The sequence below is a fragment of the Varanus komodoensis genome, unplaced genomic scaffold (assembly GCF_004798865.1).
Source record: "Varanus komodoensis strain SLA01 unplaced genomic scaffold, ASM479886v1 scaffold6_2, whole genome shotgun sequence".
Classification (NCBI taxonomy): Eukaryota; Metazoa; Chordata; class Lepidosauria; order Squamata; family Varanidae; genus Varanus; species Varanus komodoensis.
This window is the reverse complement of record NW_025336346.1, coordinates 22,993,330-23,020,905: the sequence shown is the minus strand read 5'-3', so window position 1 is coordinate 23,020,905 and position 27,576 is coordinate 22,993,330. Positions and strand designations below refer to the sequence as shown.

Sequence of the window (27,576 nt, the reverse complement as noted above, 5' to 3'; positions counted from 1 at the left end):
GCGCCAAACCTCTGATCCATTTCAAACAATGAAGAATTAAAGGCACACACATCAGGGACTGTCGCTCACGCCAACAGGAGCTGAATAGCCCATGGATGTTTATGCCGTAACCAAGTTGGTTAAGGTACCAGAACTTCACAGAGAACAGCTGTGATGACGCTTTCAGTACTTGAGCGGTGCTATTATCCCTTCCTCTCGATTTTCTGTTTACTGGGATAATCATACCCAATTCCTTCTACCTTTCCTCCCAAGGCCTCGTTTCCAGCCCCCGCATTATCCTGCTCGGTTTTGCTTGCAGCGGACTACCACGGGCTGCTCCGCTGGGCACTTATCCCTCTGGTTCCTCTCATGGGCGCCTTCTCCAACTCTAAGCGCCACCCCCCCTTTCCCCCCTTTTTCAGGCGTAACTGCCGAGATCGTCCCGCAGAAAAGCAGGAGGCCGCCTCCAAACGCTCCTCCCGCGAGGACGAGCCGCCGCCGCCACCGCCTCCAAGCGGAAGCCTCAGAGCCCCGCCCCTCCGCGGCCCTCGGTTGCTCGGCGCTCGTCTCCGCCAGCCCTGCGCCCGCCCCTTGGCCAGAAGCCTCTCCGTCCCTCCGGGCCGTTGGCGCTCGGCTGGTTGCCGCCCGTGGGGAGGCCCTCTCGCTCCCCTCCCCCCGCCGCGCGGGCCCTGGCCAGCCGGGGCGGGATTCGGCCCGCGGATGCCGCGGCCGCCGCCGCCTCGAGGCTGAGGTGAGACCCGCCCCCTCCCTCCCCCCCTCGTGCGCGGTGGGCCCTCGCGCGCCGCTCCTCCCCGGGGGAGCCGCCTGTGGGCGCGCGAGCCCCGTGCCCGGCCGCCCCCCTCGCTCCCCTCGCGTGCCGCCTGCGGCGCCCTCGCTCCCTCCCGGCCTGGCACAGGCGTGGATGGCCTCGGGCTTGGTCTCCCTGCCCCGGACACGGTGCCTGTGCAGGCTCCCGACGCCCCTCTTGCTCCCGATCGCTCTTGGGCGGAGTTTCTGGGACTTCGGGACGTGGGGTGTGCGGGTGTTGTTTGCGCTTCGGGGAGGAAGGCGCAGATGGAGATCACACGCAGAGCCCCGCTTGCCATAAAGATTAGGGTTGCCTTCCCATTCAGAAAGCGGCCATCTCTCTCCACCCAGCCCCTTTATATCTGGGTAAGAGGTGGGCTGTTGCCAAAGGATGCCGCCCCAGCCCCTGAAAAGTAGTTGTGGTTCTGCGTTTGCCTTTTGACAGCTGTGCCATCTACAGCGACTGAAAGGATAGAAGTCCTTCTCGCTCTCTCTCCTCTGCCCAGCCCCATCACTGCATTCCTATTCGGAGCAAAATAGCATCTGTCAAATATCTGACTGTCGTGCCGAATGTACAGGAATCGTACCAGATTTCAAGGGAGGTGGCCTACCTGCCATTTTGCTCGTACCTGACTGAACACCATCTGTGTGGGTGGGGCCTGATGGCCTTTCCTCTCTGGATTCACACGCTGAATTAGGAGAGGACTTGGCCTGGTGCTCCTGCAGCAGACTGAGGTGGTGGCATGCAGAGAGAGGTGATGGAGCAGAATGTGCCGCTTCAAACTGCAGGCAGAGAATGGCATTTATTAATGTTCCTGATAGGTCCTTCCAGATACTAAACCAGTGCAGCAAGCAAAGGGCTGGCCTTGAACTTTCTCCCTGATGTGTTAGGTTTTTATTGGCAGGGAATTTTGTGTGGAGGAGATAGTGATCACTTGAATACATTTCTCTTCCTTGATCCATCCTTGTCCCACAGGCCTTGTCTTGAAGTATGAGTTGGCCTTTCTACTCCTTTACTCATGGAATGCTATTAAAGTGAGAAAATTCAGTAATTTTCCAGGGTTTGAAAGAATATAGGATTATCCTTGTGTCAGATGCAGTGCGTTGACAGCTTGATGTTTTTGTTTCTTTTAGACTTGTACGGTTATAATTTCTCTAAATTACTGAATTGGCACCTCAGCTATGTGTTTGACTCTCTCAGTGTGCATATACGAGAGCATAACTCTTCGAATTGAATTAATCAGCCCGGGGTTTCTTGCACCCTAATCCTGTTCTCATAATAAGTAATGTGAACCAGAATCCTCTTTTCATGCATTCAGCATTTATGTATGTATGTGTGTATATATTACATTTATATTCTACCCTTATTTCTATAAGGGACCCAAGGCAACTTACATAGCCCTTCCCCTGTGCATTTTATCCTCACAACAACACTGCAAGGTAGGTTGTACTGAGAGCCAGTGACTAGCTGAATGCCATCCAGGGAGCTCTGTGGTAAAGGGAGGATTTAAACCCTTCTGAGTCCCAGTTGAAAACTCAGAGCACTACAATGAACGTAACAAAACAGTGGTTGGCAAATGAAGAATCGTATTGTCCTACTTATTGCTTATTTTGTGGAACTCTCCCCCGCCATGAAACCCTGTGGAAATTGTCATACTTATTTTTTCTTTAAAATCAAATGAATGACTTGAATGGTGGAAACTTGGTTAATATGCCAGATTTACAGATATGAAAATATCTTATTTTTCCTCTGAAATTTAGGAAATTATACTTATATTTCTGTCCTAGGTTTCCATTAAGCTATGGCTGATGATGAACCCTGGACCTTGAATTGTACTATTATGAAACTAGTCACAGGTTGGCCTGGTTTAATGGCAAACAGGGTATTTAACATATAAAGGAAGTGTATCAGAGGTGAAAAGGAATGAAAAATTGTGTTGATTTAACTTAAATAGCACAGGTGTCAGAATATATTTGAACAATTTAGGTCACAGTCTTATGCATAGAGTCATAACTGTTTTCTGTGTAGTACTGCGCTCTTAACACCCTTGAGTTGGGTCCAGCCTTAATCTTGCAGGGGATAGACCCTTTCAAATAGATGGGACTTCAGTTAGTCATGATATAAACCATTTTATGGAAACATGAGGGGTGTCAGAAGCACAACTTACACTTATGGATTAGGAATATATTTATAGATAAATCAGTTAAATATTGTGCAAGAACACCGTTTTGGTGAACATCTGTCAACTTTGCTTGTCTGGTTGGGTAAATTATCACACTTTTGTTCTCCTTTGCAGCCCTTTCCTGTTACTTGAGCCTATTTGCTTCAGCTTAACTGCTTTGTTTGTTTTGTTTTGTCTATTCCATGACCTAGTTGGAGTAGTTCAGATGTGCTTTGATGTCTGTTATACATGATGACCTAATCCCAGAGCTTCATATGGTTTATACACATGGCTTTCTTTTAGCTGGCATGTTTGTTATTTCATCCTTCTCTCTTTGTCTACTGGAAACAGTAGTATGTGTGCCCTCTTTCTTCAGAGTGATTGATTTTGGGTGCAACCTTGTGCATATTTACTTGAGAGTAAGTCCCATTGAACTCAGTGGGTCTAAGTTCTTAGTTAGCACACACAGGATTGTAATCTTACAGTTCCTGGAAATTTGGGCTTCTGCTAAAGAATTTGGTGAAACTTCTAAAGGCTCATAAAGTATATCCTCTGAATTGATTCAGGGAAATACAATGGGATAGGCTTTAACTAAAACAAATTTAATAGTGGTAGCATAGTCTACTTAGTTGAATAGAAAGGGAGGAAGTTAAAGAATTAACACATAATCATAGGCATAAAGATACCTTAATAGTTCATCCAATGTAAAACTGTTTCTTGGATCTCTTTCAGAACAGTGGTTTGTGCAAACTACAAGGGAAAAACCTATTAGTCCAGTTTTTTAGCCATGCTACTGAATGGCATACCATCACTTCAGGGCTGCTGAGACTTAGAGTGGGTCAGTACCTGTAAAGCCCTGGGATCACTATGGCAACAAGCTTCACACCTCCATTTGATGACCCTGGAGAAGTGAGAGAAGGCTTCCTGTGCCCCCTCTGTCTGAAGGACCTTCAGTCATTTTATCAACTTCAGTCTCATTATGAAGAAGAGCATTCAGGTGAAGACAAAGATGTCAGAGGACAATTCAAAAGTAAGAAAGGCTGTTGTCATTCTAACTTCTGTAGGGTAAAATATGAGACAAAGATCAATGTTTAAAAGTTCTTGTTATTCATAATGAATAATTTTGTAGCTGTGTTGAAGGTTTAATAAGCTGTGCATAGAAGGTGCCAAGCCATGATGTTGACAGTGGACTTGTTCCATGGTATCACTGTGCCGCACCTTGATGCAGGCGTAAGACAAGCCTGCAGACTGTAGCTCCTTCACTATGTAAACCTCTTTGGTACAGTCAGCATGAGCCCAGGGACTGACAGTGACTGACATGCTCCAGAGATCCTTGTAGATGAGGGTCTGGACTCTGTTATCCAACAAACGTGCACAGCAGACAACCCCTATTTTAATAGGCAGCTGACAGTGAATGCAGGATGGAAATGTAGATTGTAACCCACTTGGGGTAGAAATCTGTCATACCTAATTTTTCTAATGTACCATGTACATCAGAAATGAGGGTCGCCCAATCTTCAGGTGTTTTGGCTTATAACATGATTCTTCACTACTGGCTGTGTTGGCTAGGACTGATGGGATTTGTAGGCCAAAACATCTGAAGGGCCACAGTTTGCCTCTCTAATGTACATATGAGATTTGTTTGAAATAGCATGATGTGTTCTTGCTGCCATCTTGTTGACTGCTAACTGAATATGGCCAAATACATTTAAGTCCTTTTCCTTATGGGCATTATTCAAGGAGCTGGCAGTGGTGCTGAATGTTGCTCATATATCATAGTCAAAAAGTCAGTGATGTGAGTTCTCCATTAAATTTTCTCTTTTTGATTATAGTGTTCGGGCTTCAGATTTTGCTGTGATGTTATTTAGTAGATATCACTATTAAATAGCACTTTTTAAAGGTGACATTTGGTGAGGGTTCATTGACAAAAACTATTCCAGCAAAAGTAGCTTTGGGGGGGGGGGGGCTTTCCATAAGGAATTTTTTGCCATGTATATTTTCACAAGTCACACTGGTTTCAAAAAATGCCGCATATGTGAAGTTCCTGTACATGTCTATCCTTAAAGACACAACACAAACTAGTAATATTCCTAGCTATGGAATATTACCGATTGTCATGGTGATTTTGAACCAACCTATGCTTGATGATGCCTCTAAACATTCAGAGTCACTCTTGGGAGTATTCTCATGGGATAATCATGACATGCAACCAGCCCTTAGTAGCTGTACAATTTCAAACATTGAACATACAAATTAGCAATAGAGTCTGAGGAGTAATTTCGGTTAGAAAAGTCCAAAAGAAATATTACTCAGTATCTAATTACTGGGTGCATTTTTCCATTTCAAAATAGCCAACATTCTGCGTCAGATCCCATGCAAATAGCAAGTTGCAGTGTTAGTTTCCTTCACTTGTTACAAGTTGTTTCCCAGCTTTTTAAAGGTGTAATTGTTCTGCTTTTAAAGTATTCATCTTCATCTTCGTCTAGTGTTCTGTTTCACAAATTGCTTCTCAAATTAAGCATGCTTCAGGGCACAAAATATTCCTGAGAGCTGCTCATAATTGGACTGATCTGTTAGTTGGCACATTTGAATTCCCACCAGGATGGGCCAAGTAGGAGTGTTTTTTCCAGGCTTGTATTTCATCTTCTAGACTTTTCTAGAACTCTTCTGATTAATATTTGCACAGTTCCTTAAAGAACAGTCCTGATGTACCAATGCAGGAGGTAGGAAGCGGAATAGTCAAATATGTTGCCCAACAGCTCATTAGGAAGTTCAGGAAAAGATAGGCAACTCTTATTAGTATGTTTAAATAAGTGTTAAGTGTGTGGTGTGTTCTGTTTGATCATATTTCAGATCTTGTCCAAAAAGCTAAAAAAGCAAAGAATAAACTGTTGAAACGAGATGATGACCGAACGGATGGGGGCCCTCAGGAGCGATATGAATCTTACAGCTATGGTGGGGTGGATCCATATATGTGGGAGCCCCAAGAATTAGGTAAACAATTACGATGCACATAATGTGAAACCTTCTTTGGGAAGTCCCCTGATTTCTCATGGACTGTATACATAATAATGTTAAAAATTTCCAAGTGTAAATAAGTATGCAAAATAGAAATGATTAAATTATTTTCATTAACCTGGTGCTCTCCAGTTGTTTTAGTCATACAACTCCATTAGCTACAGGCAACATGGCCAGTGATCAGGATGCTGAGAGTCTGTGTCCAAAGGCCCTGGAGTGCATAGGACTGGGCCTCCAAGGACATAATCCAGTGCAGGGTTATACACACACCTTAAGTTCCATACTGCTTGCTTGCTAGCTTGCTTCTTTCCTTCCTTCCTTCCTTCCTTCCTTCCTTCCTTCCTTCCTTCCTTCCTTCTTTCTTTCTTTCTTTCTTTCTTTCTTTCTTTCTTTCTTTCTTTCTTTCTAAGCATGCTTAGTTTTGTACTGAATGCTGATCTAGGTTTCCACTGTAGTTGAAATAGAACATGCAGCATGACATTGCTGCTGCTGATTTTTGAAATACATTTCTGGCTTGCCCATCAGTTCCCAGTGTGGCATTCCCTGGCAACTCTTGAAGATGGATGCCCAAACCAAATCAAAAGTGAGATTATTCAAAGAGTGATTTCAATACCAAGCTTGCCTAGTTGGATTTCCTCCCACACCATGTGGTGTGGCACAGTGTCTGGTTGGTGAAGCTGGTGGAAGGTTCTGTGGCTACAGTGAGGCTCCCTTCAGGAAGCAGCTGTTTTTTTTACCCAGCAGACTGCTCCGAAAGTGTGGTGGAAATTCATTAGTAGTTTTCGACTTAATACAAGGGCCTCTGCCAAGAGCAGACACTATGGTGCATTCCTTGAATCATGGCCAGTATTGTAGTGAACTGTGGAAAATATGCACTTTCATCTGCGCTCATTTCTGATGCTGTTGCTCTGTGCATTTCTTGAAGTATAAGCTGATATTCATGGGTTTTTTTGGAATATTTCATGGTTTTGGAAAACCTTCTAAAAGTTTTTCTATGTGTTATACTGTGGAATCGAAAACAAATGTTTTAAAAAGATACAGTTAATTGGATTTTTAGTGTGCCATACTTTTCTTTTCCAATTTCAACTTATATGATAACATCAGAATTGTGATTTTGTGATTTTAAAATTCCTTGTTAAAATGTAGTGAGTTTGATGTGAGAGATTGAGGCTGCAGTCCTGTGTTCAGTTATTTGAGAGAGATCCTCATTGAATTCAGTGGAAATGACTTTTGAGAAGACATGTACAGGACTGTGCTGTAATATGAGCTTGCTGTAGTAGCAACTGAACTTTGCTGCTGAGTTTTAGCTTTGGCAGCAAATGAGAGTAAGAGAGAAACAAGACCATAGTAAACTTCTGGTTAACCGCAGATGTTGTATGACTCTGGCAAGCTCTCTGACTAGTTGTTTCTTACCAGGTGCTATGAGAAGCCATCTTTCAGACTTTAAGAAGCACAGAGCAGCCAGGATTGATCACTATGTTGTTGAAGTCAATAAATTAATCATCAGGTTAGAAAAGGTAAACAGTTTGCTGCTTGATTTCCCCCCTTATATATTTGTGAAATCCTTTGTGAACCATATATTTTGATATTGCTTCTGTTGAATATTAATATGCTACTTGCCACCTTATAGTTCAATAGTAAATTAAAGTTGACCTTCTGTTATGTGCTTCTGGAAACAGAAGAGCCAGCTTCTTCATTGTTCTTAAACTTCCCTGTCAAGAATAATAATGTATTAATAAATTTAGAAAAGTGTCCTTCCTCATACCAGTTCTGAAAATGGAAAAGCTGGGAGGAGAGTCATGTAGGTTCACAGTAAATTGTAAGGTCTGTATAGAAAGGACCAGTGAAGATCTGTTGATAACATGCTGCATCAGCAGCAGTAGCAATTCACAGACAGGCTGTTGAGCAAATGGTCCACCTCCTGGTCCAGTATTGCATAGTTTGGAACAGAATAGAAAGTGGCATAGTGAAGGACTATTTTTCCCCTAGCAGCAGTCCCCCGCCACCCCATATAATTAAGTGCTCACTGAATGTTGAACAATGAGATTTTTACTTTCTGCTTTTCAGTTCTTTCTGATTCAACTTGGCTTGAGTTCTCAAGCTTTTAAGTTTTCACTGAAACAGGCTTTATTCTTCTATTTTTCCACAGATTGCATTCTGTTAACTTAGCTACCCATTCCTGAGATAAATGATAGAAAAGGGATGCCCAGGGATGTTGTGTTGTACTGGGGGCTTCTAGGACCCATTGTTGCATTGTGCCCTCTGGCATCCAGGTTGTTGTGACCTGTGTCATACTGACTCAGGTAGCAGGAGTTGTCTAAAGGTTAGAGAACCCTCAAATAATCCATGGTTGGTTTTAAGGTTCTTTGAGGGTTGTTTAACCCTCACATAAATCCTGCCTCCTGGGGATTACATGACACAAGCAGCCATGACAAACTGGGCACCCACAAGTGCCTGGCAGGATGCAGCAGTGCCCACAGGTAAATCAAGCCGTGGTGGGCAGTCATGGAATGTGAACAGGCTTGATATCTGTTTTTAAAAGAAATAATTAAATGAAAATGTATTTTAAGAAACAGAATCAGTAGGCAGAAGTGTAGTTTCAAGTGCTGTGGTGAGCTGTTGTAAAAAGATTGCACTTGGTCTTCCTTCTCTTGTCAGCTTACGTCCTTTGACAGAGCCAATACTGATTCTGCAAAGATAAGAGGTAAGCAGCAGTATATTTGATCTTTGCCAGTATTTCCCATCATGGATGTCATTGGTGATGTTTAATAGGTTTTTGAATCCTGTTACAGCAATCGAGAAGTCTGTTGTGCCTTGGGTTAATGATCAGGACGTGCCATTTTGTCCAGATTGTGGCAACAAGTTCAGCATACGAAACAGACGTCACCACTGCCGGCTTTGTGGGTCTATCATGTGCAAGAAGTGCATGGAACTGGTCAGCCTTCCCTTTGCAAGTGAGTACAGTGGGCTGGTATAAATGCCCAATGTTTTAAAATTCTGGCTACCTGCCATTTAAACAGATTAGTAGAATATAATTTAGGCAAGATTTCTGTTTCAATTTTTACCCTTGTTACAAAAAGTAGAAGTCCAGTGTATTAACTCTACCTTCCTTTCTTCCCAGTCCAAATATCCCAGAACTTCACCCATTACAGGAAACTACTTACTGAGATATTGACATATTTTCTTCTGATATTTTTCCCGCACCTTTTCAAGCCCATATAGTATATACTGTATCCTCCTGAGGAGGAGATGTAAGTTACTATAACTTGGCTAATTATTAGATGAAAAGTCATGTTGTAAATTAAGTACTTATTCTTTAAGAAATAATTAGGTGGATAACTTAGATAAATTTCAGTTTTACATTAAAGATGAAAGATAAGTTGGTAGTGGGAAAATGGCTACCCATTAAATAAATTGAACTTGAGGACTAATCATGGGTGATCTGCAAACTTGAGTTTCTTGATAGTTGCTTCTATTCCCTCACTTTATTACACTTAAAGCAATGTAGGGCAACACACACCCTTGCCAGCATAAGACCTATTCCAGGTAAAAAAAAAGGCACCGGTAGAGCAAGATCCATCATCCCCCAGCCCTTTTGAAATCTATTAAATCTGGTTCCCTGCTTAGGACTATTGGGTGTGGTTTCATAATGCAAACAAACAAATAAATACTCCATATAATTGTTATGACAAGTCTTTGCTCCTTTAATTGCAATTTTTTTAAAATTTCCTGCTTGTGGCTTTTATGATTTTTTTAATATTCTGTTGCTATCCCTGTGAGTTCTTAAAGCAAACAACAAAACTGGATTCCCAGTCCTCCAGTGGAGTATGAGTGGAAAGCACTTGGTCTGTTTTCTTGGCTATTGCTTTGCATACATCACAGCAGCTAGCTGCTAGTATGGAACATCCTCATATCCCTGTTCAGTGGCTTTTGCCATCTGTTTAATACTCTGTTGCATCAAACATATATTTATATCTGTCTTTTAAGGCTGAAGATGAGGGGAAAACATCTTGATCTAATTCTTCCTAACATCCATTCTATTAAGTAGGGCACAGCTATTGCACAGCTATTGCACAGAGAACCATATTTGGCTGTGGGGTGGGACAAAAATATAGGAAGAAAACCAGCCAGCCAGCCAGCCACGTTAAGAGGAGTAGCTGCTCTAGAGATGAAATTCTGCTCAAGATCTGTGGCCTGCTTTGAGATGACCATTGTCTTGTTGCTATTATGTTCTGTTGGTGTGTCCTCCCAGGCAAACTCACCACTGCCAGCAAGGAGGTCTTGGCCTCTCACAGTAGCCCAAACTGCTCACCGAACAGCATTCAGGGTTCTCGCCGTGGCAGTATCAGTAGTGTAAGCAGTGTGAGCTCTGTCCTAGATGAAAAGGATGATGATCGAATCCGCTGCTGCAGACATTGTAAAGACACCCTGCTCAAAAGAGAACAGCAGATTGATGAGAAAGAGTACACCCCAGATATCATGAAACTATATGAGGTAAATGAAGGAGTTGGAGAGAAATGGGACAAGCGATTTCTACTGCTTAATATTATTTCTTATCTGTTATACTGAGTGCTGTTCACTGGAAACAACATAGTTTGGCTTGGACGGCTTCAGAGGCCATCTAGTTCAACTTCATTCAGTCCAAAGCTTTGTTTATTTTTTTAAAGGAACTGACAAAAAAATTATTGATTTCTTGACAGAAATGCTTAGCCCCCTTCTGAGGGGAGTAGCCCTCCAAATTTCTCATAGGTGGAGGGAATATTGTGCAAGCATTAAAAATGGGATTTATTTAACTCCCATTTTTTGTGGGTGGCAGTTTGTATGAAATCTGATACATCACAGAGGGGACCCTTAGGAAAGAAACCTAGAGAAAAAGTGCTCAGGGAACTAGACCAAGGTTGACTTGATAGCATTCACTCGGAGTAGCAAAATATTGTAGTATAGCAGCAGCAAAATAGTAATAGCAAAAAAATAGAGCAAAAACTTTTCACTTTGCTAGATACAAGATCCATATGTGGTTTAGGCTACTAACAGGTAAAACTTTCAAATGATGATACCATAAACATGCTCATAAACTGATAAATGCATGGCAATTACTTTTAGTTGAGAGTAAGCCAGGTTTGTAGCTACAGGACATTGTCAGTAAATGATTAACAGCCACTTTAATATTTAGTTTTTAAAAAGGAATCCAGAGTGTATTCTAGAAATTAACAGGATGGTTAGCTTAATGTCTGTCCTAGGTAACTTGTTTGAAACCCTTATTAAATTTATATTGTTAAATATAAAATTAGCAAGCCTATTGAAGGATAAGCCATGCTGAAAGGGATCAGTGTGGTTTCTGCAAAGGTTAGTCTTGACTCACTTGAATCCATCACCAAAGATTCCTGAGTAAAATTAGCAGTCATGGTAACCCTCTTATGCAACTGTTTAATGAGCAGAAAGCAGGAGAGTAGGTGGAAGGATGCAAACCATGGGATTCCACAGAGATCTGTATCAGTATCAATGCTGTATTCATAAATACTGTGGAATTAGCAGTGATCAGTGAAGCAGCTGATTGTGAGGGACCCCAAAATAATATCTTGCTGTGATCCAGCAGCATTTCCGAGGTACAATAACTGAGGCATATAACTGATTCTCCTGGTAAAGGTCACAAGATAAAACAGTGCAACAAAAAAATCAGAATTAAAGCTAGAGACCATAATAAAACCGATAGCCCTCTCAAAAGTGCTAAATAATAAAACCCAAAGAAATCACAACTTCAGTCAAAAAGTATAATCATCCCCATAAAACACAACTTGGGAGTAGATCAAAGCGGGGGAAAAGATTTGAGGACTTTCCTGAAGGCCTTTGGTTATGGGGTTTGGCAGGTTTCGGTTGGTCATTACAGAGCGGTGAGGCTGTTGCAGAAATGGCCCTCCCCCAGACCAGCTATCTGACTGCTTTTGGAAGGAGGCAAGTGAGAAATTTCAGTTAGTTGCTCCTTGTCCTTTTTCACTGATATTTTATACACTGTTCTTTAAGATTTATGGCTCTTGTAGGAGGAGAAAAAATTGAGTAAGTTTAGAATCTAAACTTTATAGTTAAACATTTTTGATGATATGTTCTTCCTGAAACTGGTTGTTCTGACAAAACAGAAAAGCACATCCAAGTCTGATTTGCCTAAGTACTGCTTGTTAAAATGATTGGAGGGAGAATAACTTCTATCTGCTCCAAAGGAAACTCATCATGGTAAGTCCGAAGTTAGATTCATGGGTACATCTAGTAGGCCCTGATCAAAGGTATCAATCTTCTGGATAGTGAAGTGAAGTTGGCAATGATTATCAAAGATTTTATGAATGCAAAAGTCAGGAAAAATAGAATGCATACTATTAAGCATTTTTGTATCTGAATTCTTGCAGTAAATAATTTTATTCTATTAATTTTAATTTTTAAACAAGAAACTACGACTTTGCATGGAAAATGTTGATCAGAAGGCCCCGGAATACATAAAGATGGCAGAATCATTAAAGTAAGCTTGCTCAGTTACATTTTTTTAAATGAGTACGCCTTTTGAATGTGGTATGCAGGAAAAAATATTGTCAAATCTACAACCAATTCCTAAAGCTAGACATGAATTGCGCATTAATAACTGGGTCTTAAGTCAAACAAGAAGGGATATTGGAGAGCATTATGGGATAGCTCCAGATTGGAATCATCAATATCCTTTCTCTCCCCGGACTCTTGTTTGCTTAACATGCAGCCAAAAGAAATATGGTGAGGGACTTGAAAACTTGCTCCCTATTTTATGACATCTCAGTAAGCCCTAAGAAAGCTTATTACCCCACAGTTGCTTGCAGATTTTTTGGGATCCCATGCATCCTTGCGGCACCAATACCCCTTAAGGCTATTGTAACACACCAGTTTTGTATGATGTATGAGATACATCAAGCCATAAAAGTACTGGCTTGATTTGCAAATAATGAAAACTCAGAGTAGTTGAATCCTGGCTTGTCATTAAATGTGGTTCCAGAACTATAGTTGAAAACTATGGGTTTTCAAACTTAAAAAATCTGGAAGATAACTCGTTGCTTGTGGTTGGGATGTGAAATCTGGGTTGTTTTTACTTGCAAACCTGGAACTATGGTTTATTTTGTTAAGATAGAGTGGCAGTGGACAACAGTGGTCAGAAAATGCAGCTGTTCTATAGACTCTTATTACAGAATTGCAAAGGCTTTGTAGATATATAGAGAGTAATTGGGTGAAAGAGAAGGGAAACAAAAATCCAAGGATTGAAAACACACAAATCCTGCAACTTTCTGTGTGATCATTTGGCATACAACTCATAGGTAAACTCTGGATAAGCAACAACCTGTATGTATGAACTAGTTGCTTGTTTCAGTTTGCCCTTGCTCAAGGAGCGTTGCTTTCGTGTTAGAGCAGACACCATTGGTCAGTAGTTTGATCTTGGATGGGTAAAATAATGGTTCTTTCAATATGGAAGTTTGTTCACATACAAGTTATTCACCACAGAAATCTGATACAGTGAAATTGCTGTGTGTAATTTTTCCCATGTGCCAAAGAGTTTTTTGGGCTGTAAACTGCTTTTAAAATGGTTATTAATGCTCCTGGCTTTATCGGCGCCGAAGGAACATTTCCAGAAGTCAATCCTTTGTTCAAATTTAAAGTAACAATATTTTGTATTTTTGTAAGATTTGTTACTATATTAACACTCACACACTTTTCAAATAGTGGTATCCTGGCATGATTCATCACTAATGCAATGAGCTATCAGCTTTAAAAGCAACCACATATGAACAGAAATATCTATTTGCAGAATACAGTAAGTTAGCAGGCTTGAAGGGACCTCCATTGACCTGTCAGAATCCCAGAACAAGAGTTTCTTCTTATTTGCAGGGTTGCTTTCAGAATCACTAATGCTAGTCTTGCTAGCCCAGTAAAAGGGCTTTACTGTTACACAGGATGAGCCATTTGCTTTCCCCCAAAGTAATTCTGCTTTATCGGTGAGGATGACAATTTAGAATATAAATGCAAATGCTTTCTTCCAGTGCTGGAGAGACAACCTACGGTCTTGCAAATGCTAGCAGTCTTAGAATGGAACTGCAAAAGATGTACGAGTTAATAGATGCATTAAGGTAAGTGGGATATCACAGAGGTAGAATTTACTCTATGTTTGACTTTCTGATTATATTTTTGTAAATGGCGCTGAAATCGGTTTTGAAGAAGAATATTTTAAATCAATACTTCCTGCTGTAGGCCACAGTCCAAGCATGTTTGCAACCATTAATTTCAGTCAGTAAATATTGACTAAGGCCTTAATTTGGGTATTCTTATTTTGTATTGTACTCTGCTTTAATGAAATAACTCAGAGTCTGCATCTGTTCTAATCAGTTACTAGCCAAAGAAACCTAACTCCTTTTATTACAGAATATTAGACAAATTAAACCCAAAACATCATTGTGCTATTATTGTATGTGGCGGTTCAACTTATATGTGAGAAATGTGAGAACTTTATAAATGTTGATGACAAACCTATTGTGAAATACATAAGACAGTTAAACAACATTATAAAGTCCTAAATAATATTTACTCATATTCAACTTTATGTATAATTGGGAAGTCTTTGTGTGACTGATTATAGTAGTTTAACTTTCTGAAGTGTGCTCATACAAATCACAGCTGACAAGTTGCTACTTCAGATTTTTGTTTTTTGGTTCAGCAAGAAGATTCTGACTTTGGGGTTGAATGAAGAGCCACAACCTCACCCCAGAACATTGCACCTTCAGAGGATGATCAGATATTCAGCCACGCTTTTTGTACAGGTACATTAACTGTGAGAGGAGAGCAGCTCTTAGTCATGTTTATGCATTTTTTAGAAACAGGGCATGGGATGACATACAGATTTCACAGGCAAGTATTTTTCTAGATCACCTTTCTTCATCCTGATGGCCTTCAGAGGCATTTGGACCAGAATTCCCATTCAGCAGGGCCATTGACTGGGAATTCTGGGTGCTGCAGTCCAAACTTGTCTGGAAGGCACCAGGTGGGCTACTTGCGAGGATAGGTGAGTGGCAGTAGGAATAGAGCTTCTTTGGCAAACCTCCAGAAACTCTCTCTGGCACTTGTGCTTTTATTGTTTTAGCTGTCAGGCGAAGAACTTACTAATTTTTTTCGGACCCCTTAGTTGAATGATGCACTGATTTGTTTGACTGCTTCTGCCTTTGCCATTATTGAGATTGTTTTAAGTTGTTTTCTTTAGCATAGTTTGTATTACTGTAATTATAAAAATGTGTCTTAACTTTGTTATAATACATGTTTTAACTTTGTAGTACAACATGCTGTGAGCACATTTGATGGAGAGGCACAAAGAAGAATTCAGTTAGAAAAGATGCATCCACCTAAATACATAATTGTGCTTGCGCTTGCACACGCTACATAATTGTGCTTGCACTTCCACACGCATACTCATTAGTGCAGTTCAAGTTTTGAATATGCTACTAGGGTCTAGTAGCTTCTACCTTCTTTAAGTAGTATTTTGAAATTGTTTCCTTAGGAAAAATTGCTTGGTTTGATGTCCTTACCAACCCAAGACCAGTATGAAGAACTGAAGGAGAAAAAGAAACAAGAATTGGAGAGAAAACTACAGATGGAGAGACAGGTGAATATTTCAGTCAGTATTGGGAAGCATTTATATATATGATTAGTTAAAACTACTGGTATAATGTCCTTTGGAAGGATTTAGATGCCTACATACACTGTCCACATGAAATTAGTGGGACATATTTCCTATAACACATTTAGGGACAGAGAACCCCTGATGCAGAATGTGCCCTTTCTCACATTGCTTTTGCAGTGCAGGACCTACTAGAGCTCAGTTCTTTCCTGTGCCTCTCGGGTGCCAGGACGCTTGGGAGGGGCCCACGGCCTACCCAGAATCTGAGGCAATACTAAGAGGGGCAGAGCTGCAGCACAGGCTCCTCATATGCTCTGGTTCCTTTTAACTCTCTCTCTGCTCCCCTCTCTCTGCCAGGCAACACTGGAAACACAGAGACGGCTGGAGGAGAAGTCCATGGACTTTATTTCCAGATCCTTGGCGGCATCCAATGGTGAGGTGTCCCAGCCAAAAAGGGCTGCAGTGAGGAAAGCTGAGGGGTGGCTCCCCAGTGCTAGCATATCTCGCCAGCAAGAACTTGCCGACCCACTTCTTCAGCAGATCAACAATATCACGTCTTTTATTAAACAAGCCAAGGAAGCAAATCGCCTCGACGAGGTTCAGATGTTGCAGGAGAACCTGCGGCAACTTCAGGATGAATATGATCAACAGCAAACTGACAGAGCCATTGAGCTTTCTAAAAGGCAGGCTGAGATGGAGGAGATGCAGAGAGAACAATTGCAGATCCTTTGTGAAAAGGAATGGGAGAGGGAACATAAAAAAAGAATGACTCAGCATTCACGGACCCGTTCCCTGGACTTCAGAGACGTAAAGCACAACAGGTGTGAGCCTGGGCAGGAGGGCACAAACCAAATTGCACAGGCCCTGGATCTGGATACCACCCCGAGCAAAAGTAACCCGGGCTCTAAAACATCTTCCCCAACGAGTGGCGACAAACTGCCGGCTAGTGAGAGCCCAGTCTTCCCTTGCCAACCTCTGTGGGTGCCAGAGCACGACCGGACAGAGCAAAATAAGAGTGCTCCCTTAGACCTTTCTGGATATGAGGCAGCCACTAGCAGTCTAAAGAGGGAGCCAAATAACCCTTTTGCTGATGAAACCTCCACAGTGACTTCCTTGCCTACTCAAGCCTTGCACAGTGGTAAAAAAGAATACAACCCATTTGAAGACGAAGAGGATTGTCAGCAAGCAAACGGAGTAGCTGTTATTGCTCCAAACCCCTTTGAAGATGTGGCTGGAAATCCATTTTGTGTACCCACAGGTCCTCAGGAACCTGGGAATCCATTTGAAGATTCTTCGTCATCCTCCGTGAATCCTTTTGAAGTTGATGATGATAATGAATTGTCAGGAGAAGACATCATAGAAGAGGAATTACTGCTCCAACAGATAGATAATATCAAAGCTTATATTTTTGATGCCAAACACAGTGGACGGATGGATGAAATAGAAGTGCTGACAGAGAATTTGAAAGAACTGAAACGTACATTAGCAAAACAGAAGGAGAAATCCAGCTGCTAAACTAGGAGTTACATCCACGCACAACTTTATATTGTTCCCTGTTTGTCCCAGAGGCAGGGAGGACAGAATTAAAAACACTTTGCAAGAGGGAGTTCTGGGACTGAGTCTAATATTATGCACTTTGGTGTAGGCATTTCCACTATTATTCAAACTTTGCAAATAATGGCCATACAGTTTATAATGCTGTACTAAACCTAACACTGTTTTACAGATACTTTAAAATCTATTTTAAACTTATAACCCCACCTTAAGAGCATGATCATGCTTCTTAGCATATGTTTATTTCTGCTCTAAACTTCAGAGCATAAAACTGAAGGTATAGGAAACTGTCAGCAAATCTTTCTTCCATTTGATCGCTATTGCAGTATTACAGAATAGCCTTTCAAGCTGATTTTCCACTAGCAGGGGACCCAGACTGTTTAAATTATGGGTGGAATCAAACTAGCATCTACTCAGAATCACCTCTTCTGCCAGAAGGTGATTTCCTGTTACCCTTTAGACCCCAAAATCTGCACTGGTGGACCCCAGCACCCCTGAGTAGACCCTTGCGGGAGGGAGCAGGGGTGGCATTACTCCTGCCCCATTCCATTGATGGAAGCCTTCCACTGGTGGAGGGACCTTCGTTTGATTTCACCCTCCGTGAAGCATGAAACAAAATGCTGCCCTTTAGCAGATGTGCATAATTGCTGCATAGGCTGAGAGCAAGTATTGGAAAGCAGGCTACTGGAATGCAGTGACCTGCAGTATCAAGGCCAATGTTCTGACTGTGCAATATAAAAATAATTCAAAGGGATTTTAAAGTAGATTCATACACCTGTGATGACAGATGCTTCTTTGTTTTAGAAAACGTAGCCCCCCAGAACCTGTCTTGAAGTAATGAAGCTTCCTTTTGTTTTTCAGGAATTGTCTTTATTACAAGCATAAACTGTTTTTACTCTGACAGCTTCTTCCAGGAACTCTTGCCGAGCCTTTTGTGAAGGTGCCGAGAGCTTTCTTATCGTCCCCTCTCAGAATGACAAGCCCTAAAATCCCTGGGCTGGTAGAAATGCCATAACAGCCCAGCTGCTTTTTGCTTGTGGCACAGACATGCTTCCCCGTTTGAGGGTTTGCCCTATGACTATAGAGCAGGCAACCCAATACCCTCCCAATATTTCCAGCCACAGCTCCTATAATCCCTGGCAATTGATGAGGGATGATGGGAGTTGTGATCTAAAATATCTGGAGGGCACTCATTTCTGTTTACAGGAATCATTTGCTGCAATATCAACAAACAGCAGCAAATTAAAGTAGGTGCCAACTGTTGGCAGCAGTTGATCTGGCCATAAATGAAAGAACAAAGTTCTGTCATAATCTTTAAATAACATTTATCTACCTCTGATTGAATTGACACCTCTTAAACTATAAAAAAGTACTGCAGAAAGGCATGCTGTGTTTTCAGCTGCACTCCTTAATAAATTTTGACTGTAAGAATGATCATAGCAGGCACCTCAGGAAGGTGGGGCTGTACGCAACCGAACAGTGTTGCTATGTAACCTCTATTTGTGCAAACTTAAGTTTTGTTGTACTAAATGGAGGCCGTGAGGCAGCAGTCTTTTAAGACTGAGCAGTTTGTTTTTCCATTGGAATAGGAGAAGGAATCCTCATTATCAGCTTTGCTCTCCAAATTGTGCACAAGAACTTACAGAAAATGTCAAAAGAATGGTAACTGTGGAGCTATTAGACATCTTCTGGTTTCTGCACGCTAGATGATTTGGTCACAGTGGATGACTTTTGCAAATGATTGGCAGTCTAAATGACACACATGAATGGCACACCTGAAGAGTACTGTGCACTTTCAGAAGCCAAATTCTACTTCGGTTCAGAAGGGGAAGATGCTGCTGCAGCTGAAAACGAGCCAATTCTGCTATACAAACCTAGAGATTTTTTATTCCGATTTAAAAATGATGGCCTGAAAACTGCACAAAGAAACAAGGGGCTTGCCCAAGAATAGCCAGGGCTCTAACTCTTGCTTGGGGTCCCTGCTAAATTTGCTAATGGAAACTGGTGGGGTTCCTAGAAAAATGTTTACAATTAACTTTTCTTACTGGGTGAGGGTGGAATCACAAATATGGTCAAGTCAGCACTTTACATACTAAGTTCTATGTGTTACATTTTAAACTTTCTCAGTTTTTGGTGGGGCTTTAGACTATTTGAGAAGATAATTCTCATTTTCCTTTGTTTCCTTTAGAGGGGAAAAACTGGCTTAATTTGTAGGTGATTTAATATATCACATCTCAGCTAATGCTGCTACTTCTAAATGGCAGCTTGTTTTAATAAGCACTCAGAAGTACATTCAGTCATCCTCTGGAATGGATGTGAACAAAGAACCTGGAGCTACAGCTGTAAGGAACAGGGGCTTGAGTTTTTAATATATATGAGGAACTGGGGGTGAGCTTGTGGTATGGCCAATAAAGCTAACAGGATTGAGGCTAACCGTCAGGTAATTAGACTAGATGACTGGTGAGATGCAGTAAAAATGGTTTAAGGTGACCATCAGCTTTCAAGTGACCATCAGCTCTGGATCAGTGGTTCATCTAAAGCAAATCCACCCACATTTATTATAGGCAGCAAACTCATCTGGCATTCTTTGTATATTTCTGCCAAAATAAATGTTTTAGCGGCTTTCTTTTTTTAACACAAAAGTATTTTTCTTTGTTACATGCATTCTGCCTTGTTTGTATCTACTTCATAGTCTAATACCTTAAGCTAGACTTATAGAATTGTTGTACTTTTACTACTAGTTATGTTGGTTTGTAGCTCCCTGACAGCAAGTCAATGTGAAATGTAATTAGCCTTCTTGATAGGATGGTGGTAGACCCACATTTTGACAGCCTTCCATTTGTACTACTGAATTGACACTAAGAACATCCATGCCATTGTGAGATTAACATTAATGACATCTGTTTCTATACTTGCATGCACTATTCTAGTTTGCAAGCTTTCACATGAAATAAAAAGACCTGTTTGTTTGTTTGTGGGTGTGTACTAGTCAACTGCTTTTCCCATTTCCTGATCAATCATAGACTCAATTATTGGCCTGTGGCGAGCCCCTTTTGTGGAAACTGCTGGGTTCTTGGCTTATTTGGAATACCATGGAGGAATGTGCCATACAGTCAGGCAATTACTGGATTGTCCGCCTCAGTATTTTCCATAGGAGTGTTGCTGAAGCTCTTTCAGCCCGAGGATCACGTTCCTCTTGGGGGAAGCTTTAGTGAGAGCCATGCTGAAGCTGAAAGAGGTGTGGCCTAAGGCAAAAGAAGCGGGGCCCAAATTCCAAAACATGCCAGCATAATTCAGCTTAACACTTCCTGCCAATAATTAGGCCTTAGCAGAGGCATTTCAACCACTTAAAATAAGGAGGAAAAGGCATAAAATGATCGATAGTTCTTGGAAAGAGGGCAAGGATTTGTAGGAAACTCCTGGAGGATCTGATGACTTAGAGGAGTAATGGAGGTTCTGCATTGACCTTGGGAGTTCAGGCGGTGGGTTTGTTTTTTTGAGCCCTCTTAGGCATTGAATCTAGGACTATATGCAAATCTATAGAATCTATATGCAAAGCAAATACTCCACAGAGGTACAGCCACTCTACTCTGAGCCCACCTGGAATAGGAAATGTAATTAGTGGTATCAAAATCCCACTTCACACAAAGAGCTCACTTTCCTGGAGCTGGGCTAGAAAATACGACAAAAACGCCTCCAGTCCACTTGTGCGGTGCAGCATCCAACCCTGTTTCCTGTAGGGCTCAGTACTACTTGAACCTAGAAAGCAAGATTCATTATTCTATGTGACTTGTATTCCTTGTGCATTCACTTTATAGCTGTACCTGATGCTTTTCCCCTAACAGAGCTTTATTCTGCAGCAGGTAACATGGTCCAAGCATCAGCCTAGTGAAAGTATGCATTAGATTTATGGTTGTACAACTGTACATAAATGCCATAGCCCAAGTCAGTCAGCTGCTTGTATCTACTGGCCAAAATGTAAGATTAGTAGTGAACACTTCTTTCTTGCAAAGTGTAATTGTATTTTGCCCAAAAAAAGGAAGCAATAAGTGGGTTTAAAGAAACTGAAAACTCTCTGAATCCCACTGTGTTGGATAATTTCTAGCCACATTCTCAACCACATTTTTATTTTTATTTTGGGGGGGGGGGTGACATGGAGAGCCAGATCAATCTAGCTTCCTGCCTGGTTAGAGGATGGAGTGTTTTGGACACATTGGACAATCTATGCTGAGAACTGGGTAATGGGAATATGTCCCTGCTGGTAGTTTTCACTTGGGACTTTCTGAAATGGGCCCAGGAGGTGTTTGTACAATAACTTTGGTCCTTGGAGGGTTGGTGCTCCCAAGTTGAGTAACTCCCTGGGAAAGAGGCTAGCCTCACTCCCTGTTTTCCTTCTGCTGGCAGGCAAAAGCAGACTTTGACACACAAGCTGGTCTGTTAGGTTTGATGTTGTTTTTAGACTGTTACTTAGTTTTTGTGTTTAAATATTTTAATCAAGTTTTGAGACTAATCTGCCCTGCATGCCATTCTTTAGTAGAAGGGTAGTTTCAAATCAAAGCATTAAATATATCAACTATTCATGTAATAATATTTTCTGTTTACTATGGCACAAACTTAAAAGTAGAGTGAGGAGGTTAGCACAGTACAACAAACCATGGTGTTTCTGTCGTGCTGTTTGAATGCTGCCATATTTCAGCATGGCGTGTTTGATTTTTAAAAACGGTGAAGAGAAAGAATCTGTTTTATGGTTTCCACACTTCACCATGGTTTGCCCAGTTGTCTGAACCCAGCATTGTGGTTTCCATGGTCTGGATATGCAGCTACCAGAGTCCCCTGGAAAGGGCAGCAGGTGCATCGAATTTCAGGCATGGTGGCTGATTGGATATGTAGCAGCAGTGGGAGGGCTGCAAGGAGAAAATCACACTAGCACGGAAGCCAGCTTGTCAAGGCACATCCAGGCGAAAACCCTGCATGCCATGGAAACCATGCAGAATTATCTGGGTTGTGGGAACCCAGTGCAGTGACAGTCTCAGCAAGGTGAGAGCATGTTTTTCCTGACAGTTCCGAGCATAGGACAACATCTTATTTTTTAAAGTGTTACGAATAGCAGTTCTGCAAGTATGACGGTCCCTTGCTGCAGCCCTTGTTGAGAGCAGTTGGAAGAAATGAAGCAAGCAGCAGCCATAACTAGAAAAAAATGCCACAATAAATTTGAGTTACCAAAAGGCTCTATTGTTTCAAACAGAAACGTATGACTTTGACCATCATCCTTCACTGCTTCATAAGTTGTTCAATCTACTGTCATCAATACAAGATTTTTAGACTAGTTTGGCACTATGTGTATTCCAGTCTCGGAAATCCACATTCAAGTTCTGCACCATGAAAAATGGAGTTTTGCCACATGGACATATGAGGCTGGTTTGGATGATGGAAAAGGGCAACAACATAGGTAGAAAGCTGAATTACTGGAGACTGTTTCGATATTTCTGGAATTTTTACATTAGCCATAATCTTTCAAGCATCTCTGAAGTCCTATGGACCAAAAATGTGTTTCCTTTTAAATGTTAGCTGTTCAAGCATAATGATCTTTGTGAAAATGCATCAACACCCTGTGCAAACTCTCTCTGTTCTTGCAAATTTGCAGCCTGCACATTCAAAAATTCTTGGCTTAAGCTACTGGAATTTCCTTCACACAAGAAGAGGTTAAGCGAAAGGGGAGCTCATGCTTTTAAGACAATGTGCACCCTGTGCAGGTAGGATTTTCTATCTGGGCAGGTTTGTGTTTTACAAGAAGAACCTCATTCATTAAACAGAGATTAACCAAGCTTTGTTCTCAATCTATTTAAAAGCAAATGGCATATACAAACTATTTACAAAACAGCCTATGATAGTCCAGAAGAACAAGCCTGTCAATTGAGTGAAAAGATTTCCCTTGTTGAACGCAGTTCAAGTATTCTGTTGCCACTGAAATGGTCTCCCATCAGGTGGCCCACTTCTAATTCTTGCTGATCAGTTTCTTTAGAGAGCGGACTCAGAAGTGGTACTGTTTTTCATGGCAGCTTTATACTTGCCGGTCATCTCCTTTGGCAACGGCACTTTGGCAGGGCAGGGAATTTGGCCTTCGATTTCACACATACATTCCCGCATGTGGTACTTTTTGGGGCCAAACGTTGCAGGATGCTTTAGTGTTTCCCGCGCTCGCGCTTCCATCTGGAGCGTTTCCCTACCGAGTAAAATGAATCCATGGTCAGATGAGACAGCAACTGCTAGACAGGCGTCACCACATTCTAACAGCCAAATGATGCCCCAAACAATTCCTACAGCCTTTCACAACCAGTTAAAATTTCTGACAATAATTTACTGTACCATACTTGCAACATGCTCAACTATCTGTGTTTTATGACAGGTTGCTGCCATCACTTAACTACCACAATGTGGTAACCTGGCCAGTTTTAGAGCTTCATTTGGAGAGAAGCTGGTGGCCTCCTTTAAGCCTACTATATTATCTGCCCAGAATCATGCAGCTTGTTTCCCAGGCTTGTGAGCATTGTTCCCTGTGCTGTTTTTGACAATGCCCTTTCCCAGTAGTTTTCCCAAGAGTTGAGTATGTTGGAATCTGCTGCAACCCTTTTTTATTTATCATGGTGTTAATTACAGGCCTGTCCTTAATTACTCACCTAAAACAAGTACAAAATGCTTGTGACCAGATGAGAAGGCTTGTGTACATGTGAACACTGCTGGTTCTTTTTACTTCTTCTTGAAGTGTGCAACAAATGACTGACAAGGTCACTTATGACATGCAATGTTACTTATAAGTGTAGGTTATTTATGTAGATTTATGCAAATTTAAGCCTGCAGTAACAGGCATCTGTGCACATACACATGCATTTTATATATTCTAATTCTCATAGTTCACTGGACTGAGGCAGAAGTTAGGTTTCATTGAAGAAAACAAGCTATACAGTCTGTTTGTACATATGATACTTACTCGCTTTTACCAAGAATTGTCTTAACATGTTGTGCTATCTCTTTGTTAGTCTTCGATTCCACATCAACTAGAATTTGCTCTCCATTATCTGCCAAGAAAACAGTTTTCTAAGTACTGCATTTACAGAGGTTTCCCAGAAATCACTACCATGGTGTGATATGTCTTTCTTCTAAAGACCCAAGTGTTTGCAATAGAACTAACCTGGCAGTTATCCATTTCATATCCTGTAGGTCCCAGTAAACCAGAGAGCTAATGCGACTTGACAATCCTGGAGAGGATGCTTGCAATGATCATACTGATACCATTCCATTTCATTGTTCCACAGTGAGACCAGAACGTAAGCACACAAATCAGGCAAGTGAACCAGGTATTTCCCAAAAACAACTGAGAAATCACAGAATCATAGAATAGTAGAGTTGGAAGGAGCCATAAAGCCACCGAGTCCAACTGTGTGCTCAGTGCAGGGCACCAAGTTAAAGCATCCCTCTCAGATGGCTGTCCAGTTGCATCTTGATAACTGGTTTCTATAAGCCTTGGTGGGTGGATCATCATAACTGCTCCACCCCACTTGTGGAGGAGCATGGCTGTTTTCTAAACTTTCCCAAGAGGTGGTCTGGTCATGGCAACACAGGCCCAGAGAATTTGCCCCACACCAGCATCACCCCAGTTCTTAGACCTCCCAACAACCTACTCTGTTGTGAACCAATGTATATTTTATTAAAATAAACCAATGAAGAGTATGTCCTGCAGAGTGTTAGGTCACTAAGGTATTGAGACAGAGCAAAGGTTGTCACTGGCAGCCATGACATCGTGATCTGGCCTGCTCAGGCAGCCCAAGCATGAATTTGGAAACTGTCTTAGGGCTACCTACCGCCATGCCAGAGACCACCTCACCCAATGGACAGTGGGGTAGTAAGCACACCAGCAGAATCGCTACATTGTCCCTCTACCAATTATTAGATTCAGAAGGAAGTCTGAAGAAGCAAATGGCATTCCAGTCCTCTTAAGCAAAAGTTCAACAAAACAGCACATGATCACACACCCTACTTACCTAAATAGAATCTTAAGAAGGGTGATGGTGTCATGTTCTTAAACATCACAATCTGCACCCAGGGGTTTTTGTACTGGATCTGAGGTATGTTGAAAAACACAAATTTTCTGTGGGAAGGGGGGAAAAGAACAAACAAACAAAAATGATGCACATTTGGAAAGTGTCTCTGATGAAGCATATGCACTTGCCAAAAGAAAAGAGCAAGGAAAAAAAGCCCAGAAGAGCCTCAAAACATGTCAGATTAAGAAGGGGCAGCTCCTGAATTTGAATGTGGCTTTTCTCATCCTCCAGTGGATATCGGATTAGGCGGAGGTCAATACTTGGCAAGATTTTTCACCACAAAGGGCCATGTGGCACAGTTTCAATGGTACATTATTAGTACTTGTACTGTACTAATATGAAACACTGCACAAAACCAACGTGCAAGACAAGCATGAGGAAGAGAGTGGGAGCTACAGTCCAACACAACTAGGGAAGCCTGGAGGATCAACCCATGGGGCTGACAGCTCCACCTCGGATTTTCTGCGACCTTACGAGCATGTCGGCTTCGGCTTGTCTTTGGGCTGCTGTCAGTGGCGTCATCAGCCTTCGCCTACACGTGGAAGTGAAGCTCCCTTGTTTGGAGGAAGCTGGGCACTGTAGTTCAACACGCGCGGGCTGGGGAAGCCTGACCAGCAGTACGACTCCGCTGAGCAAGCCGTCTGCGTGGCGAGGTGCTCGGCGCTGCCTCCCCGCGCGCCCCGGCTGCGCCCTACCCGGAGCGCGGCGCTCACCTGGCGCCCTCGCTGAGCGGCCCGCCCGTGTTGTAGTTGACCGTCATCACCTTCACATTGTTCTTGAAGACGATGTCCCCCTGGTTCAGGTACTGCAGCGTCCTCCGGATGGGGAACCGGCCTTTCATAGGCATGACTGCGGGCGGACAAGATAAGCACAGCACGCCGCGACAGGATAGCGGAGCACACGACGCCGCTTGGGGCACGCACGGCCAAGCAGGACCTAGAGCCGGAGAGGAAGAGGAAGCTCAGCGGACTTGTCCGGTCGCAGGGGCCTGCGGGAAATGTAGTCTTCCTGAAGGAAGGCTCGCTGCGGAACCTGGAGTGGCGGTTATAAAAGTAGTTCCGGAGGACTCGGAGTCCCTCCGCCGCACCATGTGCATCGCTGTGCCGGGAGCAAGTTCCTCTGAATTCGAGGGGCTATTTGCTGGCCGTAAGCTCCTTGCATTTCGCGTGAAGCGACGGTCGCGCTACTTGCCGCCGCGAAAGGCGCGCGCGCTCGGGTGTGTGAGGAGGCCGCTGCGTGAACGGAAAGCTGAGCTAGTAGGACCTTTGGCCTGATCCAGCTGGGTTCTTACGTTTTTAGCAGCAAATTAACCACCACAAACTGTGAGATGCCACTTGGGTTTGTAGCAGCAAGGTTTTATTTCATTTTTCCGAGGATCCTTCGTTTTTCTCAAAGATTAAGTGTTTTAATAAATTGAAAACCTCTTCCTACAAAGATTAAAGTGCTGGAGTATTTCCAAGAACATCACAAGTATTTTCTTTCTCCAAAAACTAAGTTAGGCATTTTCCCTCTTCCCCATCAAAAGATTCATGGGTCAGTTATAGCCCTTTTCACTCTAAACGCTCGATTTTTAGAGTAGGAGCTGTGAATCTGATTATGAGCTGATGTTGCATATGGGATTTCTATGTAAAAGAAAACCGTAAGAATCCCTGCTTCAGATTCATATTTTTGCAGCACAGGGATAACACAAAATCCTGACTCTGGTGAGTCTATGAAGAAGTGTATGATGTGTAATATGATGGTGTATAAACATCACCTCAAGTCATGAGGATTCTTGCCTGAATACTATAAAGGCCTGCAAAGCCCAACTGTACATTGCATGGACTGTGGAAATAGGTTGAGGAGATACTGAATTAAAAGTTGCCTATTCATTATAGTAGGCAGTGGAGTAGGACTGTCAAGGACAAGATATATTGGAATGGCATTCATTTATTTATAGGGTTGCCATGAATTGGAATTGACTTGATGGCAAGTAACAACTTCATCCTTGTGTTTTTATACTTTGGCAGAACAGAATGAGCTGTTAGGCATGCTCAATTGGGATTTCTTTTACTATTGTCTTTTAACAGGAGCTACTTCTCATCCCCTTAGTCATATCTCCAAAATCCTTTGCCATGTGGTTATGGAGGAGAGGGGCTTCTTCTCTCCAAGAAACTTGAGAACTAGCTATGTGATTCTCTTAAATCTTTCCTGGCAATAGGGCATTTGAATTGTTTGGAAAAGCAGGTTGCTTACCTGTAACTGATGTTCTTCGAGTGGCCATCTGTGCAGTCATACATATGGGTAC

At 42.2% G+C, this 27,576-nt stretch overlaps 2 protein-coding genes across 2 annotated transcripts; one reads left to right on the top strand and one right to left on the bottom strand.

Moving 5' to 3' along the window:
• The first annotated feature begins 631 nt into the window (after window positions 1-631).
• RBSN (rabenosyn, RAB effector) lies at window positions 632-20,163 on the top strand. Its single transcript, XM_044451231.1, has 12 exons — window positions 632-730; window positions 3,681-3,978; window positions 5,802-5,942; window positions 7,383-7,483; window positions 8,625-8,670; window positions 8,759-8,920; window positions 10,219-10,460; window positions 12,404-12,474; window positions 14,012-14,098; window positions 14,683-14,785; window positions 15,517-15,621; window positions 15,994-20,163. Exons 2-12 carry the CDS (start codon window positions 3,816-3,818, stop codon window positions 17,149-17,151), a joined length of 2,379 nt encoding a protein of 792 aa, XP_044307166.1. The 5' UTR covers window positions 632-730; window positions 3,681-3,815; the 3' UTR covers window positions 17,152-20,163.
• A 2,237-nt stretch (window positions 20,164-22,400) lies between these two features.
• MRPS25 (mitochondrial ribosomal protein S25) lies at window positions 22,401-26,238 on the bottom strand. The gene is made up of 4 exons (XM_044451233.1): window positions 26,003-26,238; window positions 25,230-25,336; window positions 24,179-24,266; window positions 22,401-23,413 (listed from the first exon to the last, which is right to left on the bottom strand). The coding sequence occupies exons 1-4, from the start codon at window positions 26,134-26,136 to the stop codon at window positions 23,209-23,211; spliced, it is 534 nt and encodes a 177-aa protein (XP_044307168.1). The 5' UTR covers window positions 26,137-26,238; the 3' UTR covers window positions 22,401-23,208.
• Window positions 26,239-27,576: the final 1,338 nt, after the last annotated feature.